The sequence below is a fragment of the Mandrillus leucophaeus genome, unplaced genomic scaffold (assembly GCF_000951045.1).
Source record: "Mandrillus leucophaeus isolate KB7577 unplaced genomic scaffold, Mleu.le_1.0 Scaffold1362, whole genome shotgun sequence".
Lineage (NCBI taxonomy): Eukaryota > Metazoa > Chordata > Mammalia > Primates > Cercopithecidae > Mandrillus > Mandrillus leucophaeus.
This window is the reverse complement of record NW_012101324.1, coordinates 342178-368051: the sequence shown is the minus strand read 5'-3', so window position 1 is coordinate 368051 and position 25874 is coordinate 342178. Positions and strand designations below refer to the sequence as shown.

General features: G+C 39.0%; 1 protein-coding gene across 5 annotated transcripts in view; it reads right to left on the bottom strand.

The window, feature by feature from the left end:
* CDC27 (cell division cycle 27) overlaps nt 1–23897 on the bottom strand; it is a 66274-nt gene extending 42377 nt beyond the window's left edge. For 4 of the 5 annotated variants that reach the window (XM_011973271.1, XM_011973272.1, XM_011973273.1 and 1 more), the window contains exons 1-4: nt 23731–23897; nt 15871–15946; nt 5690–5837; nt 3685–3810 (exon numbers count right to left, since the gene is read on the bottom strand). In XM_011973271.1, coding sequence (XP_011828661.1) covers nt 3685–3810; nt 5690–5837; nt 15871–15946; nt 23731–23757 — 377 coding nt within the window. In that variant the 5' untranslated portion in view covers nt 23758–23897. The remainder of the gene's footprint in view (nt 1–3684; nt 3811–5689; nt 5838–15870; nt 15947–23730) is intronic. The other variant, XM_011973275.1, reaches the window with a different exon arrangement.
* Nucleotides 23898–25874: the final 1977 nt, after the last annotated feature.

The window sequence follows — 25874 nt, the reverse complement described above, 5'->3', positions numbered from 1 at the left end:
ATGTTGAACCAGCCTTGCATCCCAGGGATGAAGCCCACTTGATCATGGTGGATAAGCTTTTTAATGTGCTGCTGGATTCAGTTTGCCAGTATTTTATTGCATCAATGTTCATCAGGGATATCGGTTTTATTTGCATCGATGTTCATCAGGGATATCGGTCTAAAATTCTCTTTTTTAGTTGTATCTCTGTCAGGTTTTGGTATCAGGATGTTGGTCTCGTAAAATGAGTTAGGGAGGATTCCCTCTTTTTCAATTGATTGGAATAGTTTCAGAAGGAATGGTACTAACTCCTTGTACCTCTGATAGAATTCGGCTATGAATCCATCCGGTCCTCGACTTTTTTTGGTTGCTAGGCTATTAATTATTGCCTCAATTTCAGAGCCTGCTATTGGTCTATTCAGGGATTCAACTTCTTCCTGGTTTAGCCTTGGGAGAGTGTAAGTGTCCAGGAAATTATCCATTTCTTCTAGGTTTTCTAGTTTATTTGCGTAGAGGTTAATTATTCTTAATTTTTTTTTTTTGGTGGGGGACAAGGTCTGGCTCTGTCATACAGGCTGAAGTGCAGTGGCATGATCTTGGTTCACTGCCACCTTTACTTCCTAGGCTAAAGCCATCCTCCTACCTCAGCCTCCTGAGCAGCTGGAACTATAGGTGCGCACCACCATATCTGGCTAATTTTTGCATATTTTGTAGAGACCAGGTTTCGCCATGATGCCCAGGCAGGTCTTGAACTCATGGGCTCAGGTGATTTACCTGTCTTGAACTTCCAAAATGCTGGGATTACAGGCGGGAGCCACCACACTTGTCCTTAATTTTTAATATAACACTCCCAGTGGTAATTCTGAAAGTGATTTAAATGCTTTAAATATAGCATAAATGATCAGGTTTTTTGTTTTGTTTTGTTTTCAGGCTTAATTCACTTTATTTTTCTTGTATAAAAATCCTATGTTGTAGCCACAGCCGGAGCCTGGGTCCTCTGCATAGACACTCTGGTGTGGGTCTTGATGAGGTGGTTTAATTTCCAAATGTTTTGAGATTTTCTTATCCATGTGTGACTTTTTATCATCTAATGCAACTCTTTTAAACAGAGTAATATTTATAATACTTCATTTTAGTTAATTTTCTAAAAATAAAAATATGATGTTCTTTAGGATTATTTCTCCAACATTCCTTATTAAAATTTTGACAACTTCTTTCATAAATTGTCTACCCTCCTGTTTTTGTACATTACTCCTCTCAAATAATTTGTAGTCTTCAAACATCTATTTTCCTCTGAAGTCACTGTATAGATATGAGATGTCAAACTTTTTCTATCAAGTCTTTCCTAGTTACCATAACCCCCTTCTTAATCAGGCAGGACTAATTATTCTCTCATTTGAACAATATACTGCTCAAATTTTATGACAGAACTTTTAATGTGATAATAAAAACTAACTCTGAGTGTGGAAAAAGCAACATTTTGTTTTCTCCTGTTCTCTCTCAACAATAACAATCATCAACACAGAACACTTCTGTGACCAAATGTCTGGGTTTTTTTCCCCGCCAAACACACCAAGCACCAAACACCAGCTGAATGTCCGCTAATTCAATTCTGACACCATCTACCTGTAGACAGCCTCAGGTCCCACAGGTTAAGGCCTCAGTCTTCAAGACTGCCCTGCCTCACCTTCAGAAACCAGTCACGAGTCTGGGCCTAAGGAACTTCTGATCAACTAGCTATAAATTGGGATTCCCACAACGCTCTACTCAGGTTTGATGAACTTGCTAGAGCAGTTGACTTATAAAAGATATTACAAAGGATAGAGATGAAGAGTGCGTAGGGTGAGGCATGGGGAAAGGGGGGTGTGGACCTTCCATGGCCTCTCCAGGCAAGCCACCTGCCAGGAACCTCCATGTGTTCAGCTTTCTGGAAGCTTTCTGAATCCTGTCCTTTTGAGTTTTTATGGAGGCTTCATTACATAGGCATTACTGATTAAACCATTAGCTGTTGGTGATAATCTTATTATCAATTTACTGGTGAAATTTAATCTTCAGCTCCTCTCACCTCCTGGGAGGTTAGGGGGTGGGGATGAAAAGTCCCAACCCTCTAATCCTGCCTTGATCTTTTGCTGCCAGCCCCTATCCTGAAGCTACCCAGGGAATGCCGGCTACCAGTCAATTTGTTTGCATACAAAAAGACATCACTTTGGAGTTTCTAAGTGTATAAGAGGAAATGAGGTCAAAGACCAAATATATACATTTCACTATATCACACTTACAAACTTTTGTTTACTGTTTCTCTTCTCCTACTCTACTATAAACCTTTGAGAGTGGGGACTGTGAGTTATTTATCTTTATATTCCCAGTGTCAAGGGTGTGTAGCTATAATGGGAATGAATCTCAAAGTTTCTTGACTAAATGACAAGAAGAATCATAGTTGCATGAACTAAATTCATTATTCTCAGTCCTTAAGGTAAATGAATATATTGATATTATGTCTTTGGTTACTCCTGTTTGAAAGAGTGGTATTAATGGCTAAACATACCACTGTTACACCTGAAAATGGGCCCCCAAACTTAGTCAAATAATGTATTCCGTTCAGAAACACATTTTCAAGGTTTTGAAAAACAACCACTATTCAAACTAGCCTCAATTTATCTTAAAACAGATGCTATCCTAGTTCTTTAGACAAGCAGTCTCCAGTCTCCACAGGGAAGAAGTGACAACAGAAAACATTTACACATGGGAAGCATTCCCATGGGCAGATGGGCAGAGTTACTTGTTGTTCTTCTTTTTTTTTTGAAACAGGGTCTTGCTCTGTTACCCAGGCTGGAGTGCAGTGGCACAATCACAGCTCACCGCAACTTCAACCTCCTGGGCTCAAGAGATCCTCCACCTCAGTCTCCTGAGTAGCTGGGAATACAGGCATGTGCCAACACACCCAGCTAACTTTTTATTTTTTTGTAGAGATGGGGTCTTGGTACCCTGCCCAGGCTAGTCTTGAACTCCTGGCCTCAAGTGATCCTCCTATCTCCACCTCCCAAAGTGTTGAGATTACAGGCATGAGACAATGCACCTGGCTATCTTTTCTTCTATTTCCTCAGTAGATCATACAAAGACACTCTTTTCACCCAAGGTAAAAAAACTAACACGGGGCTGGGCACAGTGGCTCACACCTGTAATCCCAGCACTTTGGGAGGCTGAGGCAGGTGGATCACCTCAGGTCAGGAGTTCAAAATCAGCCTGGCCAATATGGTAAAACCCTGTCTACCAAAACTACAAAAATTAGCTGGGCGTGGTGTCGGGCACCTGTAACCCCAGCTACTTGGGAGGCTGAGGCAGGAGAATCGCTTGAACCCGGGAGGTGGAGGTTGCAGTGAACTGAGATTGTGCCATTGCACCCCAGCCTGGATGATAAGAGTAAAACTCTATCTCAAACAAACAAACAAACAAACAAACAAACAAAAAAACCTAACATGTATGATCAATTGTTAGGCAGGGCTGCTGTAGCTATTATCAGTAAGGCTAAGTGGAGAATCTAAAATTAGATTAACATCTCTGCTATTTTAATAAGGTCATAAAATCAGATTATATACTACTCAGCCAAGTAATATTTGATAAACACCGATCAACATAGGTTTTTTAAACTAGAAAACATTCTTGTACGGAAATGCTTTTCTGACAGTTTGAATCTTTCTTACTTACCAATATACATGTCCCAACAACGAAAGAGTAAAGCAAGCTGAATCACCAAACTCAGTAACAATATCGTCATGGCTTTTCTGCTTATTAAACACTCCACCAGATAAGATTTGTTCCCCTTCTGCAAGCCTTTAAAATACAAATTTAAAGATTTCTAAAAACTAATATAAAAAGCAGTTCATGTAAACATATTCTTCATTACCAAAGTGCATTTAATTATGGAGACACAAATTTTCTTTCTCTCTCTCTCTCTTTTCCTTCCTTCCTTCATCTCTCCCTCTCTCTCTCTCTCTCCTTTTCTTTCTTTCTTTAAAGAGATGGGTTCTCGCTTTGTTACCCAGGCTAGAGTGCAGTAGTACAATCATAGTTCACTATGGCCTCAAATTCCTGGACTTGGGTGATCCTCCTGCATCAGTGAGTAGCTGGGACTACAGGTGCACACCACTACACCCAGCTAATTTTTAAATTTTTTGTAGAGACAGGGTCTCACTATGTTGACCAGGCTGGTTTCAAACTCCTGGGCTCATGCAGTCCTCTCATCTCATGGGATCACAAGCATGAGACACTGCACCTGGAAAATTTGTTTATTGTAAAAAAAAAATTTTTTTTTAAATTAGGATAGTGGCAAACACGTACTTAGAATTATTTGAGAGGCTGGAAATTTATGATCTTAAAATTTCACTTTTACCGTTAAAAACAGAATCAGTTACATTTAGTCTCTGTATGTACAAATCCAGTCTGAGCAACATATTCATTACTCATGTCAGAAGGAACAGAAGATGATTATTATACTGGGGGAGAAAATATAAATGTTCTTCATTAACAAACATGGTGGTCCTTTTTACTTCCTTAAAATAGAAATGTATATGCAAATTAAACAAGACTAACATATTTTAATTAGAAATTGCACACTTAGGCCAGGCACAGTGGCTCATGCCTATAACCCCAGTACTGTGGGAGGCCAAGGTGGGAGGACAGCTTGAACCCAAGAGTTCGAAACCAGCTTGAGCAACATAGTGAGACCACATCTATACAAAAAATAAGAAAATTAGCCAGGTGTAGTGACACGTGTCTGCAGCTCCAGCTACATGGGAGGCTGAGATGGGAGGATCGCTTAGGCCCAGATGGGGGACTGCAGTGAGCCATGATCACCCCACTGCACTCCAGCCTGAGCAACAGAGCAGGACCCTTTCTCTAAAAAAAAGAAAAAAAAAGAAGGAACTGGCAAATTACATAAGAAAGATTTTTAAGAATTCAACATTAGGATCTTTGAAATTTAAAAATAATTCAATAACAAATGTCTCAGAAATTTCAGATATTTGAGCTAGCTTTAATTAAAAAGTCATCAGTCACTGGACAGATAATATAGTTATTGATCAATCTATGGTGAGACTTACTTGTATCTCCCCCCTTGTAAACCTACAAGCCAATTATACATACAGGCTTTTACAAATATCTAACACCGTTTACACATGTGACCGTTTAGTCCCTTTTACCATTATTCCATCTCTTACAGTACAGAAAATAATTTAACAGAACCTAACTATCTGTATCTCTAAATGCCTCCAAATTTGGTATAGGGACAGCTGACTTGGTTTAACTATAATGTGCAAAAGAAGTACTCAACAAAATGATCTTAAAAAGGAAACTACAATCACCTAAACACAAGGGTGTTAATCTCAAGTGAACTGGTGGGTTTTTAGGCTTATTCAAATTGGTCTAACACTGAAAGCAAAGAAAACGAAATATTTGTGATCATTTAAGAAACCAATAAGAATCAGTTGTAACTTAAGTTTCTCCAGAGTTAAACTCTATTATTTATTACCATAACAACGAAATCTCCATAATATAAATAATAGCATAGGCAACAGTGCAAACATTTCAAATGTTACTGAAATAGATGAAAAAGAGGGAAGAAAGGGAATCAGAGTTTAATCTGAAAAGAATTTCATCCAAAATTCAACAGTGTAAGTAAAACAAAATAGCTAGAAAATATTTTAAAACTTACTTGCTGAGATCAACACAACATTTTGCAAGCAGGTATTTGCATTGTGGTGTAGTACAACTGTGTCCTTTCAACAGTCTATAAGCTTTATATGCCTTTCCTGAGCGGTAATAACAGGTTGCCAGTAAAAACAAGGCTTCTTCTGAGTGTACTAAAAACAGACATTTTTAAAAAAGGCTATTGTTCAGTATCTTGAATGATAATCAGTTTATCATGCAATAAACAAGTTTAGCAAAAAAAAAAAAAAAAAATTAGGCTTGCTATTTTAACACAAAACAATCACTTATTAATTCAAATTTGAATTATGGAGAAACAGTTTGTTTATAGCAAAGTTAGTTCCTTCGCTCTTGATTACTTTTCTCTATAAGAAACCAAGGAAATAATACAATGAAGACAATCATGGTATTCTCGGTAAATATTTAAGAAAAGCAAACACACACAAATACCCCTGCCTTTAAACAGACTGACAGTAAAGGATCTTGTTTTTAGGTAATATTTTTCTAATAAATCTTTTGGGAGGATAGAAGTCAAATTTCATTAGCAAGAGAAACCTGAGTGTAAATAAATCTAACTACCAATATGAAGTAATTTCTACATTTAAAAAAGACCAGATTGAAAAAAAAACACTTGTTTTGCTTTAACATCAAATATACATTAAATTATATTTAAGATAAAAATTATAAATTGTGATTGCTCACAGCATTTTAACATTCAGTTGACAGACTTGTATAGTAACAATAATTAAATTACATTATAATGGGAAGAGCTGAGTTGTCTATCAATCTGTCCCCTCTTTTTACATTAGGAAATGACCCCTGCCTTCTTAATGCAATGTGGCATTTTTCACCCTTATTTAGTCTGTCTCTACCAAATTGATCATCACTTCACTTCTATCCCCACAATCCAGATGAGGGTCTACAGAGGCAACAACAAAGAGGATGGAAAGAGAGGGACAACCACAAAACTGTGCTTCTAAAAATGGGTTGTGTAACAATACCAGTGAGCTGAAGGATCTTCTAAGCCAGTGGCTCTCAAAGTGTGGTCCTTGTACCAGTATCAGCATGACTTGGAAACTTTCTAGAAATGAAAATTTTTGTGTCCCATCTCATACCCACTAAATTAGTAATTCTGGGAGTAGGAACCAGTAATCTACATGGCTAACAAACTCTTCAAGTGATTCAGTGGCATTCTCAAGTTTGAGAACCACTGTTGTAAAGTACAAGACAAACTTGCCACATCTTTCTAAACAGTTAACATCATTCTAAGATTTTGGATAAAAAAGTAATTTGAAATTTTATTTCTAAGTTTTTTGTCACAGATATGCACAAGCAAAAACCAACAGACCCCTTTTTCTCTGGTCCATCTTCTGGTTTTTCATGAAACCACAGTGTAAAAAATAATCAATAGTAAATGATAAGAAATTTTGGCAGATGTGTTTTAATGAGATGTACAGTAGTTTAGTGCTGCAGGTGCAGAAAGAAAAAAGAATGGGTCGCTCACTGCAATAGGAATAAACTATTAATTTTACTGAGCTACAACTTCTAATTTACGTTAAGTTAGAAAATTGGATTTCCTCTAGATTTTACAATGGTCTGGTTTCTTTTCACCTTATAAGTTTTTAAAAACTATTGATTATACCAATAAACAATGGCTCCCACAAACTAGTTTAACTCCCAGTCATAGTAAGGCTGTCTCAATTGTTTACAAATATTTGATTATGTGTAGGTCAACTTTCACGGCAATAAAATTCCCTAATAACATAAAGATACCAACTATTCTTTTTGTGTGTATGTGTGCGTGTGTAATTTTAGTGTAATATTGCAATCAGCTTTATGAAGCATAATAACTTAAAAATTATATGTTCAAATGAGAATATGGATTGGTGATTTAGGCAAAACTTAAAAATAATGAAACTGGTCAGGAGTGGTGGCTCATGCCTGTAATCCTAGCACTTTGGGAGGCTGAGGCAGGCAGATCACCTGAGGTCAGGAATTCAAGACCAGCCTGGCCAACATGGCAAAACCCGTCTTCTACTAAAAATACAAAAATTAGCCAGGCGTGGTGGCACATGCCTGTAATCCCAGCTACTCTGGAGGCTGAGGCAGGAGAATCGCCTGAACCCAGGAGGCAGAGACTGCAGTGAGCTGAGATCGTGCCACTGCACTCCAGCCTGGGTGACAGAGTGAGACTGTTTAAAAAATAAATAAATAACTAACTAAATAAATAAATGTAATGAAACTGTCAGATAATGAAGTAAATCCAGAGCAATCTGAAGTGTTATGACATGGGTGGTTTCTTAGGCTCCTCACAAGTAACTTGGCAGCAGAAAAAGACAACAGTACCCCAAACACAATTAATGAACCAGTGGTAAGCAGCCATAAATCTAAAAAGCACAGAACATATTTACTGGATAGGATCGACAAAGATTTCTTTTTTTTTTTTTTTGTTTGAGACGGAGTCTCGCTCTGTAGCCCAGGCTGGAGTGCAGTGGCGGGATCTCAGCTCACTGCAAGCTCCGCCTCCCCGGTCCACGCCTTTCTCCTGCCTCAGCCTCCGGAGTAGCTGGGACTACAGGCGTCCGCCACCTCGCCCGGCTAGTTTTTTTTTTTTTTTGTATTTTTTAGCAGAGACGGGGTTTCACCGTGTTAGCCAGGATGGTCTCGATCTCCTGACCTCGTGATCTACACGTCTCGGCCTCCCAAAGTGCTGGGATTACAGGCTTGAGCCACCGCGCCCGGCCAAAGATTTCATCTGGAACAGTAACTCCAACTAACGGATAATGACTGTCTGAAATGCCACGTTCAGAAAAATTCTTGAGGCTGATCATGGCCTAGCTACTAAGTGTAGGGATCAAAATAACAGGATCCAGAAACAGTTATTGGCATGCCACTTATTTACCATCCTTTCTCTACAGACTTAATTAAAATATGGGATTAGAATTATAAGGTCCATAATATGTTTCATAATCATGAATGAAGTTAGCATTGACTCCATTAAGTCACTCTTAAAGTAATATTGAGAAATCAATCATGTACTAGGTAAATTATGCTATGTCCATGTAATGAAAAATACAGACACAGAAAGATTTCCAGAATGTACTGTTAAAGTGAAAAAACAAACAAATTAAGCCTGTAATCCCAGCACTTTGGGAGGCCGAGGTGGGAGGATCACCTGAGGTCAAGAGTTCAAGGCCAGCCTGGTGAAACCCCATCTCTACTAAAAATACAAAAGTCAACCGGGTGTGGTGGCGTGCACCTGTGATCCCAGCTACTCGGGGCGCTGAGGCAGAGGAATCACTCGAACCCAGGCGACAGAGGTTGCAGTGAGCCGAGATCACGCCACTGCACTCCAGCCTGGGCAACAGCGAAACTCTGTCTCAATAAATAAATAAATACATAAAGAAGTTGTAGCAACACTACTGAAGTTCCTCTTCTTACGAACAGGTTTGGCTTCAAAATTGGAAAGGTCTTTTGAATATAAGTCCAAAACAATTAAGAGGGGTTTAACCTTGCATCCTCCAGATACATTTACATCAAATAGAAAGGTAAATTAGTCCTTCGATGCTTTTAAACCAGATAGACACCTCTTCTTCATACTGATGTATAATCTAAATAAGCAGCTTTTCTAAAATGGACCAGTTTTGACAAATTTACAATTTGTTGAGGTAAGTGTTCTCTACCTAGCCTTGATAAACTACACAAATATCAGAGAAGCCCTCAGAGGTTAGAGTACTCTGCTGGCTACCCTATCATGAACTCTGATGTTGTGTGTATTTAATGGCAGAGAACCTATAGAACCTTCTATGATTAGTGACATATGTTTTAAATTGATTATCTGGGCCAGGCTCAGTGGCTCACGCCTGTAATCTCAGCACTCTGGGAGGCCAAGGTGGACTCTGGGAGGCCAAGGTGGACGGATCACTTGAGTCCACGAGTTGGAGACCAGCCTGGCCAACATGGCGAAACCCCGTCTCTACTAAAAATACAAAAATTAGCCAGGCATGGTGGTGCATGTCTGTAATTTCAGCTTCTTGGGAGGTAGAGGTACAAGAATCGCTTGAACCCAGGAGGCAGAGGTTGCAGTGAGCCGAGATCGTGCCACGGCACTCCAGCCTAGGCAACAGAGCGAGATTCTGTCTCAGAAGAAAAAAAATAATAAAACAAATTGATTATCTGTTAAGTTTTTAAATCAACTATAAGCAGTATGGCACGTGTATTAAAGTACCAAATGTGAAGCTAGACTGCTTGGGTTCAGATTCCGGCACTTTAACTTACTAACTATGACTTAGGGTGGAGCTACTTAACTTCTCTGACCTTCATTTTTTTTTTCATCTGTAAAATAAGGACTATGATACTACCTTTAAAGGTTGCTGTTAGGATTAAATGACTTAATACATGTACAGCAATTAGGATAGCATCTGACACATAGTGAAGGCTGTATGTGCTATTATTTTAATTATTGGCCTTCTCTTAAATTTACAATACCTGAGTAGATATTTGATATTAATGCAGGGGGTACATAAGTGTCACTGGGCCACATGCTCAAGTAATTCTATTTCATCATTAACTTTTTTTTTTTTTTGCTGTTTTCATTTGTATGGAGGCTGTACGTTTCTTTTATTACATTATTCATTCTGTTGTTCAGAGTCATTTCTACTGTTGAACATTTCATCCACATATGCAACTTTAGCATATTAACACTATTCTCAATGTTTATCTTTTCTACATTTATTTACATCCTGCATTTCAATACTAACTGGTTTTATACAAAACTGTTATTAATGAAGGGGTTAATAGTACTCTGAAGTATTTTAAAACCATGCTTAGAGTAAAAAGACCACAAATAAAAGAGGGCTGGAAGAAGTTTTAAAAGGTTCCTTAGTGTTTGAGGCAGAAAATGGCAATATATGAGGAGAAAAAAGACGGCCAAATTGTGCAGGGCTTTGTAAACTGTGTAAAGATTTAGCAACAGATCCTTACAACAATTAGATACCTCTGAAGGGTTTTAAGAAGGAACATAGATTTGGGAGGGGAAAAGGAATAGGCAGGGAAGGGGAGATAAGGAAAATTCAGTTAGTGGTATCTTAGGTTAGATTTGAATATATTGAGTTTGATGTGTCTGTGAAACATCCAAGTTAATTCAATGAAAATAGTTGAGTCTTGGATCAATAAAGGCCTAAAAATGATACATTATTCCACATCTTTAGTAGAATTCTGGATATTCTTTAATATTGATCTTAACACAATCTGGTAAATAGTTTTTTTATATGTTGCCATTTGTACGCATATATTTCTGTGAGTTTGGGCTCTCAGTATCCTGGTTAATAGAAACGAAACAGATGCTGAACGTTCTACTCTGGTTCAGTTCTCTCCCACTGAGCCTAATTTACTAAAATTGATACACCCAATGCAATCTATACATCTTATCCACTAATCACTAAGACAGGCAGAAAATTGGTGAACAATTTTACGGTCATTTAAAATGTACTCAAGCAAGGCGCAGTGGCATGTGCCTGTATTCCTAGCTACTTGGGAGGGTCGCTTGAGCCCAAGTGTTTGAGGCCAGCATGGGCAACATAGGGAGATCCTGACTTTAAAAAAAATGTTTAAAAAGTACTGATATTAAAAAATAAAGGCCAGACACGGTGGCTCACGCCTGTATTCCCAGCACTTTGGGAGGCCGAGGAGGGTGGATCACTTGACACCAGGAGTTCGAGATCAGCCTGGCCAACATGGTGAAACCCCGTTTCTACTAAAAATACAAAAATCAGCTGGGCATGGCCGCGGGCACCTATAATCCTAGCTACTCAGGAGGCTCAGGCAGGAGAATTGCTTGAACCTGGGAGGCAGTGAGCCGAGATTGGGCCACTGCACTCCAGGCTGGGTGACAGAGGGAGACCCTGTCTGAAACAAACAAACAAACAAACAAAAACATTTTGCAGTGTGGGATGTAAAACCCACATTAATTTAAGATAAAACACTAGACCTTAAGCAATTTTGAACTTTGGGCTAGAACCCTCAAAATAACCTAGGAATACATGTTGACACAAGGTTTTCAGCTGTTTCTCTTTCTTTTCCTTTCACTAGTTACAATCCTCTTAGTCTCATAGAGTTCCATAGATAGCTATTATTATGAAAAAAATGCACGTGTCAACTTATGTCTGGTTGATTTTCTGAACATAACTCTTTTACACACAAACACACACACACATATATATCTCCAAAGACCTATCATAGTAGCTGCATTAATGTATTTTTTTCCTCATAGTCTAACACTATTTCTATTTGTTCTATAGCACTTATTTCTATTCATTCTTAACAGTTAATTAACAAAGGAGAAAAACCTTGGTCAAGGGGATCAGGTACTGGTGGTGGGAAGGAAAAATACATGCTTACAATGGGGGAAGGGAATTTACTGGAGGGAGATGGTAAAATTAGGACAGAGTTTTTCCAAAACAGCAAATCTCAACTCAATAGTGGACTGTGATGTCAATTTAGTGATTATCAGCCTACATTAAAACAACAACAAAACCACTCAATGGAAAATATTAGACTGTATCATATCTAACAAGGGTAAAAAAAATCTGGCCAGGCACAGTGGGTCATGTCTATAATCCCAGCACTTTGGGAGGCAGAGGTGGGAGGATTGCTTGAGATCAGGAGTTTAAGACTGCACTGGGCAACATGGTGAGATCTCGTGTCCTCAAAAATACAAAAATTAGCCGGGTATGGTGGCATGTGTCTGTAATCTCAGCTACTAGGGAGGTTGAGGTGGGAGGATTGTCTGAGCCTGGGAGGTCAAGGCTGAAGTGAGACGAGATCACATCACTGCACTCCAGCCTGGGTGACAGGCTATCTCAAAAATAAATAAATAAATAAAAATAAAAATAAGAAAAAAAAACACCACAAAACCCTGAAAAGTCACTGTATTAGGATATGTTAGGGGAGAGAGGGAACCTGTAAAGGACTTTCTATGTGCCAGAAACTACAGCAGACTCTTTATATATTTTACTGTATTTAGTCCTTAAAACTAATAGACATTTCTCTTCTATTTTAAAGATAAGGAAAATAAGGCTCAGAATGACTTTTGATTAAGATCAAATGGCAAATGAGTATCTGAGTTCAGATTCGCTTTTCTTTTCTTCTTTTTTTTTTGAGACGGAGTCTTGCTCTGTTGCCCAGGCTGAAGTGCAATGGCGCGATCTCAGCTCACCGCAACCTCCGCCTCCCAGGTTTAAGCAATTCTCCTGCTTTAGCCTCAAGAGTGGCTGGGATTACAGGCATGCACCACTACGCTGGCTAATTTTGCATTTTTTAGTAGAGATGGGGTTTCTCCATGTTGGTCAGGCTGGTCTTGAATTCCTGACCTCAGGTGATGCGCCCACCTCAGTATCCCATATTCTCTCTTATATCATTCTGCTGTTGTTTCTTTCTGATCCCACAGTCTCAGGCCGACTATAAATCTTGAGAGAAAGACAAATGGGCAACAAAAAACCAGTGAAACTGAGAAATTATTTCAAGAATTTGACTTACAGAAGATCCTACCATCAACTGCTTTAGCCTCATGCCTTGCTGGATGTCTTTCTCCAAATATAGAAACTGCTACTGGTGACATAGGAGGCCCTTGAGCAAACAGGTAACATCTAGCATATCAACTGATATTGTCCAGCCAAGAAAACAATGTTGCCAAGAATTCTGAGGTTGGTTCAGTGGGAATGAATACTATAATGGATTAGTGATGGCTACTATGGTTGCAAATCAGAGAGGTGGTAAGTATTTGCTACCCTTGGTAAAGGGGAATCAGACAGATCTACTAGTTACTGCCTGTGGACATTAGTCTCAGTTCTCCATCCAGAAAATGGCAATAGCAATGTCTATTTGACAGGATTATTGAAGATTAAATTAGTAACTAATATTAAATACTTAGAGTACCTAGTATACAGTAGGAAATCAATAAATGATAAAATTATTGTTATTATTATTGAGCCAGGACAGTATCTGCTCTTAACTACAATTAATTCTAAAATCTTTCCTCATATAAATATGGTTAAACAGAGGCTGGGCGTGGTGGCTCAAGCCGTAATCCCAGCACTCCGGGAGGCTGAGGCGGGTGGATCACGAGGTCAGGAGTTTCAGACCAGCCTGGCCAGCAGGGTGAAACCCTGTCTCTACTAAAAACACAAAAGTAGCCGGGCGTGGTGGCGGATGCCTGTAATCTCAGCTACTCGGGAGGCTGAGGCAGGAGAACTGCTTGAACCTGGGAGGCAGAGATTGTATTGAGCCAGAGATTGTACCATTGTACTCTAATCTGGGCGACAGAGTGAGACTCCAACTCAAAAAAAACAATATGGTTAAACAGAATGGTTAGGTTCTATACTGAAAGAAACTAACATTTACTGAGCAACTTTCCAAGTGCCAAGCATTGTATCAGGCACATAAATAATGTGCATTAAACAGCTTTATGTGGACTAATCTGGGAATCTTGCCACCAATTCTATGGGAAAATCTAATTGAATTCTAAACCATGAATTTACAATTTTTAAAAGCCTAACTATAATAAACTAGAAACTGCCTATTCTTTAACAATAAACAAATACAAAAAGGAAATACTAGAAACAGAAGACAGTGGTCGAGTACAATGGCTCACATCTGTTACTCCAGCTCTTTGGGAGGCTGAGGCAGGAGGATCACTTCAGTCCAGGAGTTCAAGGCTGCAGTGAGCTATGATTGTGCCACTGTACTCTAGCCTGGGCGACAGAGTGAGATTCTGACTCAACAAAAATTTTTAAAATACAGCAAAATATGAGGCCTGCCTAGGTATCAATGAAAATATATTTAAATAGATTTTTCACAGTATCACTTTTGCATAAGTGAATGGAGTAGATTAATCTATTGTATAATCTTCTTTCTCAGTCTTTCATTCCTTCTGATCTGTCTAATCTTTTCATTGGGACCTTAAATTCCTGCTGCCCAGATCTTCCTCACTTTTCTCACTGAATTCCCATTCTCCACCCAGGACCTGACAGCTCTCTCACACGAACAGTAATCACCTTACACCCCACTATCTCAGAGACAAGGTAAGACTGGTTTTCACTTAACTTCTCAAAACTACTTCCAAGCATTGATCTTCGTCCTTTTGTAAAATTTCCTGCCCCTGAGGTTTAGGCCTTGTTCTCCCAACTCTCGGCTACTAAACGCATACTGTTTGACTTGTAAATTCCATTTAAAAGTATATAACCCAAGGAAATGACTCAAAAGAAAAAAAAAAAGCTGTATACAATGATCTACATCAGCATCTTAGAAAGGGAATTATAATAATGACAGAAACAAAACATACATTATCAGTGGTGTTTATTAAGCATTTATTACCAAGCCAGATGGCTAAGGGCTTTAAATATACCATCTCATCGAATTTTTCAATTCTAAGAGGCAATGATTATTTTATAGACGAAATACCTGAATTTTCAGATATTAAAGTAACTCGTCCAAGGTTATAAAACTGTACATTTAAGTGACAGGTCAGGATTTGTTCCAAGGCTACAGGGTCTAAATCCATGTTCTTCACCATAGAATACAGACTATTTTCTTAAAAAAAACAAAAAAAACAAAACTATGTGGCATGGTGGCTCATGAGTATAATCCCAGCACTTTGGGAAGCCAAGGCAGGTGGATCGCCTAGCTCAGAAGTTTGAGACCAGCCTGAGCAACATAGCAAAATCCTATCTCTACCAAAAAAAAATTAGCTGGACGTGGTGGTTTGTGCCTGTGGTTCCAGCTACTTGGGAGGCTGATGTGGGAGGATCGCTTGAGCCTGGGAGGTAGGGGTTGCAGTGAGCTGAGATGGTCCCATTGTACTCCAATATGGGTGACAGAGGGAGACCCTGTTTCAAACAAACAAACAAACAAACAAAAAAACCCCAAAACAACAAAAACCCTGGGGAAAAAAAAACCCTACAGATTGAAAAATGATTAAGTAAATCATAGCATATAAACCTGAATCAACTCTACATAGCTATTAAAAGTATGTAAGGAAACTACACAAATAAAAAGATTTTATGAACTAGTGTCAATCAGAAAGAAAAAACAAGAGAATGATATCTAGAATCTTGTTACAGTGATAAAAAGTTATGGAATTTCATATATGTTATTCATATATCATTCTACAGCAATGAATAGATTTCAAACCTTCTGCATAAAGGCGTTCTGCGAGGAAAACCGCATCTCGGTAAGCATAGTGGTTTAGTGCTTGCCATATAGCAGCCTGCAAATGGAGGAAAAAAGAACATAAATATACATACAGACAGACTTTCAAGGTAACTACTAGCACAGAGCCTTATATCGAATACTGAAATTAATACTCCTAATTTAAGTGATAAAACCCCAGTGCCCACAGAGCAAACTCCAGAGTGTGCTGGGTAAGGCTCTTCACAGGGTGGCTCCTAACACATCTGAATTTCCTCACTTAACTCTCTGTGGACTTGTAGGCTTCCGTGCCTTTGTACATCCTTTTCCTCCACTGGGCAATGTGGGCTCCCCTCACCAATCTCCCCTTATAAATTGCTCGTCCCTAAAGATTCAGCTTAAATAACATCTGCCCCCATAAAGCTTTCCTGGCTGATGTCAAGCCATTTCTTTTTTAAGATACTTCTTCTAGTAAAGCACTCACAACATGGTTACTTGTTAACAGGATTGCCAACCCTACTAAACTACAGACCCTTAGCAGCAGTGGTTCTCAACCACTTTATGTGATATACACGACAGAGATATTAAAATGTATGTCATCCTCCCACAAAAACTTCGCTATCTATTACCTTTAATGCCACTCAATTCTCATCCACTCCAGGAAGCATATTGGAATGCAAATGAGTAAAGTTATCATAGGAATAACCTTTAATTTTTTGAATATATGTTTTCTCTTTTAGAATTATGAAACATATAACCTAAAGCATATATGAGATAGAAGGACATTTTAAGTAACAATAATCAAAAACATTTAGGCCCATGTACTCACCACCCAGCTTAAGAAATAAAATATCTCTGAAACTCCCTCTGCACTCCTTGTTGATAACAAAACCCCTCCCTGCCCCAAAGAGGAAACCACCACACTGAATTTTCTTGACCTTTCTCTTGGTTTTCTTCACAATTTTATACATTTGTACATATCATCTCTAAGCAGTATAACATTTACTTCTCTCTGTTTTTGAACTTTAAATAAATACAATTATATTGTATACATTCTGCTATGATTTGCTTTTGAAATCCAATGTTTTGAAAATTCATTCTTGATGTGTGTAGCTAGAGTTCATTTGTTTTCATTGCTGAATATATAATATTTCCACTGTATAAATATATCGAAGTCCTATATGTATTTTATCTATTTCACAGCATGTGGACATCTGGGTTATTTCTAGGGCTGTTTTTTTGTTTTGTTTTTCCAATTATAACAATGCTGCAACTGTCTTAGATTCATCTCCTGGGGTACATGTTTAAGAATCTCTTTAGCCCATTTACTACTAAAGGTGTGAACCTTTAGTCCCAGTGACTCAGAAGGCTGAGCTGGGAAGACTGCTTGAGTTCAGGAGTTCAAGGCTACGATCATACCTGTGAATAGCCGCGGGAGTGCAATAGGAGCAAGACTCACATCAAAAAACACAAAAAGAATCTCTCCAAATTAGAATATATATTTAGGAATAAAATTACTGGGTTGTTGAATATGCATATGTTCATCTTTACTAGGTAATGTCAAATCATTTTTAGTAATAAACTACTTTTGAGATATCTCACACCTGATCATGATACAAGTGTTATTTTTTACTTTTAGCACATACACCAGCTTATAATTTGTTGAATAATGTAATAAGGTTACAATGGAAACCAGTAAAATCTGGTTACTGATCACTAGCTAACATTGTACCAGTACATCTAAATTATATTAAGTGATTAATATGCCTTAGATACAGTAAAGACTCAATAAATTTTGTTGAACAAACAAGTAAATGTTTAATAATTCCACAATGAGTATTATTAATTATAATTTAAAAAATAAAAGTAGTAAATGACTTAGCCTTTTCTATTTCCTCAAGAAAGAACAGAAATGAACTTAGTTTGGGGTCTCCAGAACCTCTTGTTTAACCTTTGTTTATATAGCTTAAATTTTAAAAAGTCTCAAAGACGTCTAATTTTACCATTCCTATCTAGATACAAGGAAAAAGATGAGATTGGGCTCCATTATTATACACTCTAATTGCACCAAGTACCTTTCCTTTGTAATACTTCCCACTGCTATAATTATGTATTAATTTAGGACAGTATCTGAGTGATGTTTTCCTCACCATATTATAAACTCCACAAGGTAGGGGCTATGTCTGTTTTTGCTCACTATTATACTCCCAGCATCTATTATGTGCTTTTAAAGCAGGTGCTTAGTAAATACATGTTGAATGAATAAACAAATCATCTTTAACTTCTGGCAGTCTTCCGCTGTTGACACTCTTATACGTTAGTCTTAGCATTAAGTTTCTTTGTATTCCTAGATGCATATCTAATAATTAAGAATCTCTGGGAGTCTCTATTGAAAGAAACTCTGTGATAAATAGAAGAATTATTTTTTCATGCAAATAATTACCACCTAATTACTCCTTTATGAAATCTGGGATTTCCTAAGAACTTACATGTTTAATTTTGTTGTAAGTGAAAGAAAATGGTGAGCAGAACGAAGATACCAAAGATTTGATGTTTGGAGACATGCTCAAATTTGTGTACCAGCACTTCCAGTAGTGGGACTTTGTGGGAAATACTCAACTTTTCTCAGCCTCAATCTCTTCATCTGATAAATGGAGTTTATTTCTTGGAGTTGTTTTGTGGATTAAATGAAATGATCCATTAATAATGCTCCTAGTATACTGTCACACATTAAGCACTTGGAAAACCTTTTTCTTGCTAATCTCTTAATATAAAGAAATTCAATAAATATGTAGTTTCCGTTACATAACATCTCCCCAGCATACCTGCTACAACTGCTTATTTTGCAACATATAAGCCACAAAAGACTCAAATGATTTATCAGCTATTTTACTACTATGGACCACCAGGAAAATTTCACACATACATACTAAAGTCATAAAGTCCTAGAACTTCGAAATTTTTTCTGTCCTTTTAAAATTAAAGAAATGGGGGCAAGGGCTGGGTAAAAAAAGAAGGAAAAAAGGTATCATATTCAAGAGTTGTATCCATTTCTGACTTAAAATCAAGCTTTGCTCAGAACATCATTCCTTTAGCACCAATTCTTAAGAGCATCAGAAAAAACTTTCCATGTAGAGAATCTCACATACTGCTTCCATCCTGCTTTGCTCAATCAATTCTAAGATCCTGACTGACAGTGTCTCTTGTGCGGGGATTGAGGGGAGAACAGATTATTCTCCAACGCACTACAGATTAGTAGCTGATGATGAACAGGGCTAAAATCAGCACCTCTGCCCAACTGATGGTGTGGGCCTTCCCCTAAAAGAACAACACCCAGTGCATTACCGCTAGAGTTCTACAAATTAAAGCCAGATGGGTAAAATGCTGCTAAAAGAAAGTTATGAAGCCAAAAAGAACAATACTCCTCTCCATCTCCCCTAAAAAATGTTTCAGAGAAATCCGACTGGTTAATGGGTTAGTCCCCAGGTGCACTAATTTAAAAGATAAATAAACAACAGTTTAAAGTTGTAAAATTCCTTACCAGCTAGCTATTCTTAAATATAAAATATTATTTAAAATATAAACAAACCTCTATAAGTTGTACTCAGACTTAAATGTAATCACTATAAATTTTTCTTTTCTTTTTTTTTTTTTGAGACAGAGTCTCACTCTGTCGCTCAGGCTAGAGTGCAGTGGCCTGATCTCGGCTCACTGCAAGCTCCACCTCCCGAGTTCACGCCATTCTCCTACCTCAGCCTCCCAAGTAGCTGGGACTACAGGTGCCCGCCACCACGCCTGGCTAATTTGTTTTGCATTTTTAGTAGAGACGGGGTTTCACCGTGTTGGCCAGGATGGTCTTGATCTCCTGACCTTGTGATCCACCCGCCTCAGCCTCCCAAAGTGTTGGGATTACAGGCGTGAGCCACTGCACCCAGCCTTTAATCACTATGAATTTTTTGTTAGAGAAACCTTATTATAAAAAAATTTTATACTTGTTTTTGTTAAATATTTTATACATTTTGTGTTCTTATTTTTATCAAAAAAGCTGTCTTTATTATTATTATTTTTTTAAAGAGATGGGGTCTCCCTATGTTGCCATGTTGGTCTTGAACTCCTTGGGTCAAGTGATCTGTCTGCCTCAGCCTCTAAAAATGCTGGGATTACAAGCGTGAGCCACTGTGCCCAGTCAGCTGCCTTTTTTTAAAGACCATAAAAGAAATGGATAATAAAGGCTTCAGACAATGTAAGAAAATATAAAGAAAAGAAAAAGGCACTGTTGAAATTTCATATTATACATTATAACTGAATTTCCAGGATACTGATTTAGTTTAGATGCACATCAGTGGTTCTTTCTCTGGGCAATTTTGCCTTCTTACTCCCAACTAATGCCCCAACATTTAGCAATGTCTAAAGGGTATTTTTGGTTGTCACAAATGGAGGGATCATCCAGTGGTTAGAAGCCAGGGATGCTACAAAACATTCTACAGTGCACAGCTTCCAACAAAGTATTAGCTTGCCCCAAATGTCAATAGTGCCCAGATTAAGCAGCCCTAGTCTACGTGATCATGCAGTTGGACTATTCTACTAGTCTGTATGTCTAACTCTTGTCCCGTCCTCCGTTTCCAACAGCACCAGATTAATATTCCCAAAGTGGTGCTTTTATTACATAATTCCTCTGCTCAAAAACTCTTCTGCTCATATAATGGTTATTCATTACCAATGTACATTAAATCTAAATTGCTCATTGAGTAGCGAAAATATGTTACTCTTTGAATCCATTTTTTTTAAAAATTTTATTTATTTATTTATTTTTTTTATTATACTTTAAGTTCTAGGGTACATGTGGATAACGTGCAGGTTTGTTACATATGTATACCTGTGCCATGTTGGCGTGCTGCACCCATCAACTCGTCAGCACCCATCAACTCGTCATTTACATCAGGTATAACTCCCAATGCAATCCCTCCCCCCTCCCCCCTCCCCGTGAATCCATGTTAAATGCTGTCCCTGAACATTTTATCCCCAGCCAAAAGTACTTCTTCACCATCTAATGATCTCTAAAATAATATCATGTATATGGTACCCAATTGCTATATTGCTTATTAAATCAATTTTTGAAAGGCTTATTTACAACTTCATCCAACACTCCTGTGAAGTCTTGCTTCACCCAGGAATAATTGCTAAATCTATATAAAATCTCTTTGCTTCTTTTTAAAAAACCAATTTCATCAGGTGACTTTTATGAATATCCAAAAAGCTCTCACTGAAGTCACTTAGCCTAGTGTGTCTTTCCAAATAGTTACTATTAAAAATAAAGGAACTGACAGAACTTCTGCCTCATATTTGAGACTTTTATAAGGACTCAAATATAAAGTAATCCTCTTCTGAGAAGTAGTAATTTGAGATGGAGTTTTAATTTAGGCATATATGGTGTATCAGCCTGGCCATTCTACGTTAAAACTTTAAAGAAAAAAAAATGCAGAAAACAGTTGTTCATCTTTTCTGCGAACTTCTTCCTATGCCTTGTAATACCATCAACTCTGAGGCATTCCAAGAAAGAACAATTTTCCAACTTACTCTCATTGCTTTCCAAATACATGCAATCAGTCATCATAGTTTTTTGTTTTTGTTTTTTTTTTAAATAAAGACAGTATCTTATATGTCTGTCCTATTTTTATTCTCTTCCTAATTCTTTCCCATTTGCAGCACTATCCCTGATCATTGATCTTTATCATTGTAGTTAAAGTTGCTTGTTCTTCTCACTGCTCCAAATCCCTTCTTGAATGGCTTCTTCTTATACTATACAACCAAAATTTTTACCTAGTTATATCCTAAAACTTTCTACCACCATCTCAAAAATCTAATGGACAATGCTAGTATGAAAAAGAAGGAAATTTGACATTTAAGCCTTAAAAATATTGAAGTGTGTTACTGCTAAGAGTACTTTAAGGGCAAATAGGAAAACTGATGGGTACTATCTAGAAACAGGATACATATTCCTTCTCTTTTCCATGCTTTTATTATTTATTTATTTATTTAGTTAGTTAGTTATTTATTTTGAGACGGAGTCTCACTCTGTCACCCAGGCTGGAGAGAAGCGGGACCATGTCGGCTCACTGCAACCTCCATCTCCTGGGTTCAGGCAATTCTCCTGCCTCAGCCTGCCGAGTAGCTGGGATTACAGGCGCCCACCACCACGCCCGGCTCATTTTTTAATATTTTTAGTAGAGACGGGGTTTCCCCGTGTTGGCCAGGCAGGTCTCGAACTCCTGACCTCAGGTGATCCACCCACCTCGGCCTCCCAAAATGTTGGGATTACAGGTGTAAGCCACCGCGCCCGGCCTTCCATGCTTTTATAAAGTCTGAAATTATTATTAAATGGTGGTTATCGTCTATCAGTGCAACTAGTTTATCACTTTAGAAGACTTCCGGGGCCAGAGAAGGCAAAAAAAAAAAATCATTATTAAAACAAAATTACAAGAATATGCAACAGAAATTAAATAACTTGAGTAATCTGCTTATCTATTTAAGTTCATGTTAGGCCTTAAAAAATTATGTAATTACCTCATCTGCAGCCAGAATAAAAAAAAAATCTTAAAAGAAACTATGCTGGTAAAAAGAAATAGCTCTAGAAAAACCGATACAACTTACAGACAGGAAAATCTCATAAGATACAATCTTAACGTTTTATTAATTCAAACACTAATAGCTGCTATATGTAAACAGCTGGAGAAGAAGCCAAACTAGAAGAAATGAGTATTTCATGCTGTTTAGAAAAATGAAATAAATATGAAAGTAGTGACATAATAAAATATTTACTATTTGATACCTCAAGCCTTTTAAGGGCAATATGAAGGAATTTCTAAAAATCGGTTTGCTTTATAACTTCAAAATAAAGTCCAAGACTCAATGACAGTGGTTGATAGAAGTCAATTCTGATCAAGTCAAAGATCACATGGTGGGAGGAAGTCTCCCAGACCTGGTCCATTACCAAGGCACAAAAGATTCGGTTTCTCCAGATGTCAGAGGGGAAAATGACTTGGCACTGCATCACAGACTTAAAATCCAATAGGGTTCCTTTAATGCAACACAGCACTGTGCGTCAAAGCATACCTTGGTGTAAGGGCAGTGAAACAGACACAAACACCACTATTTGTCTTTCATTTCCTGAATGCCTTATAAACATGCACAACAAAATGCTCCTGATCCCCATCAGAGAGGATGAAAACAACCCAGATATGCCCTTTCCACCTCCTCCCCTGGTATTGGTGCTTGCACCTCAGCACTGAGGCTTGGAGTTGTCTTCTCAAACCATCATTGTCCGGTGGGAAATTCACCGAGAAAGGAAACGTGGGAGAGGAAGTCTGTTACCAAAATAGAAATTAGTATTAAAGACACCGATCCTACTCTCCCTCCACTCTCTCACATAAGACAAAAATAAAAAAACCTCCGCAAACTTGCCCTACCATCGCGAAGATCATACAAGCTCCGATCAAATGTGCTTCTCGATCATCTTTTAGGCAAGAGAGCGCCTGGGGTGCGTTTTCGGCCCCTCATCTCCCAACCCCAGTCAAGCCAGGCCCCTGGACTGACAGGAAGGGCTGGCTGGACGTTGGCTCGGACGGGAAAGACGGTTATTCTCGCCGAAGCCGCTCACACTAAGGGTGAAGTAACGTGGGGCCAGAGGTAACACGGCTTAGGCTGCTGGCAAGGCCTCCGAACTGACGGAAGATAGGCAGGACTCGGCAGCAAGGGAGGCGGGAGAAGCAGCCGGGCCTAGGCCGCACCAGGCCGCGGAGTGGCCCTACGCTGCTTCCCGACTGAGGCTGCAAGCCAAGCCTCAGAGAAGAGGGTTATCATTACCTGAACGGGTTCCTGCAGCACCGTCATCCTCGAGGCTTAGGCCCACTTTCTGCAGTGCCTCAGGCCCCCCCGGTAGCGGCTCCGGCCCGGCCAGCCCCGGCTCATTTAAACTCACCAGCGACCGTTACCGGGGGATGGGGGAGGCCGAGCGATTGCCGAGTGCTTCCGAGCGGGACACGGAAATTCCCGAAGTGGAGAAAGCCGAGCGGGAGCCAGACGGAAAAGCCCGAAAGGGGTCGGAAATACCCGAGGTGGGTCGACGAGAGAGAAAATCGTTGCCGGAAATTGTCGAAGATTCCCGGAAACTACCGAGTCTAACCCAAAGCGTAGGTTTTCTTCTCAGCCACGCCTTCAGTCACGCACACCACGCCCAATCGGCCGTCCCAGGGCTGGGCCACGCCCAATCGGCAACCAGCAGGCTGGGCGTGGCGTGACTGAGCGGCCCGGGAGCGTTACGTGGCGGGGCTGCAGGGTGGATTCGCCACTCAGCCCTTCTGGGTTAATTGATGTGCTGTAGATTATAAAGCAAAGGGTGAAACAGCAGAGTTTGGGGCAGACTTTAATGAATCAACAAGTATTTGTCTATTGAGTTTAGATCATTCGTCCATTCCAGAAGTATCTACTCACGGCTCTGGGGAAAGCTAAAGAAATTTGGAAAGATTGCCACTCCAAAGATACTAGGATAGCTTCTGTCCTCAAGGAGGTTAAGGTCTATTTAAGGGAAAAGCAGTGTAACAGAGAACGCTATATTATGTGGTGCCTATTATAAGTAATATAAAAATTCAGAGAGGGAAATTGTGTTAAGATGAGGAAAGTTTTATGGAAGAAAAAAATGTTTAAACTGGAGTTTGAAGGATGGGTAGAATCAGAGGAAAAATAAGTATAGGAAAGTGAAGGAAGGAAAAATGAGATCAGCCTGCTAAGAAGGCATTAATTCGAAATAGTTGCTTAGGTGAAGAGATCATGGAAAAACTCAATAGGCCGTTAGAAATTTTTATTTTTGATAGGCGAGGCATTCCACTGTGGTGGGAAGAGTAGGGGGTAGGAAATTCAGAGGCCTGATTTTGAATTGTATCTTTAGCACTAACTAGTCATAGGTCCTTGGCAAATTACAACCTCTCTGAACTTGTATTTGCTTAGTTTGAAAAAAAAGGATTAAGGGAATTTGATGTATTACAAGTGTGGCTGTGTCTAGCACGCAATGTAGACTCTCTTGTATTTCCTTTCTGCTCCTCCTCTCCTTCGAAGGAGAGTGAACTAGGGAACTGTTTAAATTTTGTTTTTCAGCAGAAGAGAAAAACGGTTTTTGAAGGTTACTCTTCTAGTCAGGAGTTCTCTAGGCTAGATGTGAGACTCATGATATATTCCATTGCTTGGAAATTTCCCTTTGGGTGATGTTGGAGGGAGATATTTTTTCTTCCATTTTTAAAAACAAGGCTGACAGAGCTACACTGCATCTTTTTCCACCGCCTTCTCTTGTCACTGTATATGTACTTACAGCCCCTCAGAGGGCAGGTGCTAAGGTGATTTTTGGCTGCCCTGTGCCCAGTTGCTTCAGTGGTATTAAGCTGGATGATTTGAGTGGTAACAGCCTTTTATGCTGGCCTAGAAAGTAATCATTAGCAATTTAAAGTTTAAGTTAAAATAAAATGAAAAATGAAGTTCTTCAGATGCCTTAGCCACATTCCAAGGATTCAGTAGCCCTGTATGTGGCTAGTGACTGCCATACTGGACAGTCACACAGTTATAGAACATCACCAGCAATGGCTTGACTAGGGCTGAAAGACTCAAGATGGCTTCACTCACATGCCTAGGGAGTCAGTGCTAACTGTTGGCTGGGTCCTTCATTTCTCCTTCACATGACCTCTCTTTTCACATTGGCGTCTTATCAGTCAGTAGTCTGGCTCCAGCTTCTTGACTTGGTGGCTGACAACGAAGTGGGCAAAAATAGAAGCTGTGAGGCCCCTTAGGCCTAGGCCTGTGACCATCACTTCTTGTTGGGCAGAGTAAGACTCAAAGCCACCCTGGATTCACCAGGAGGAGAAATAGAGTCTACTTCTTAATGGGAAGAGTGGCAAAGTAACACCACAAAAGGCATGTGCCATGGGAGGGGTTTTTGGGTGATCTTTGGAAACAATCTACCA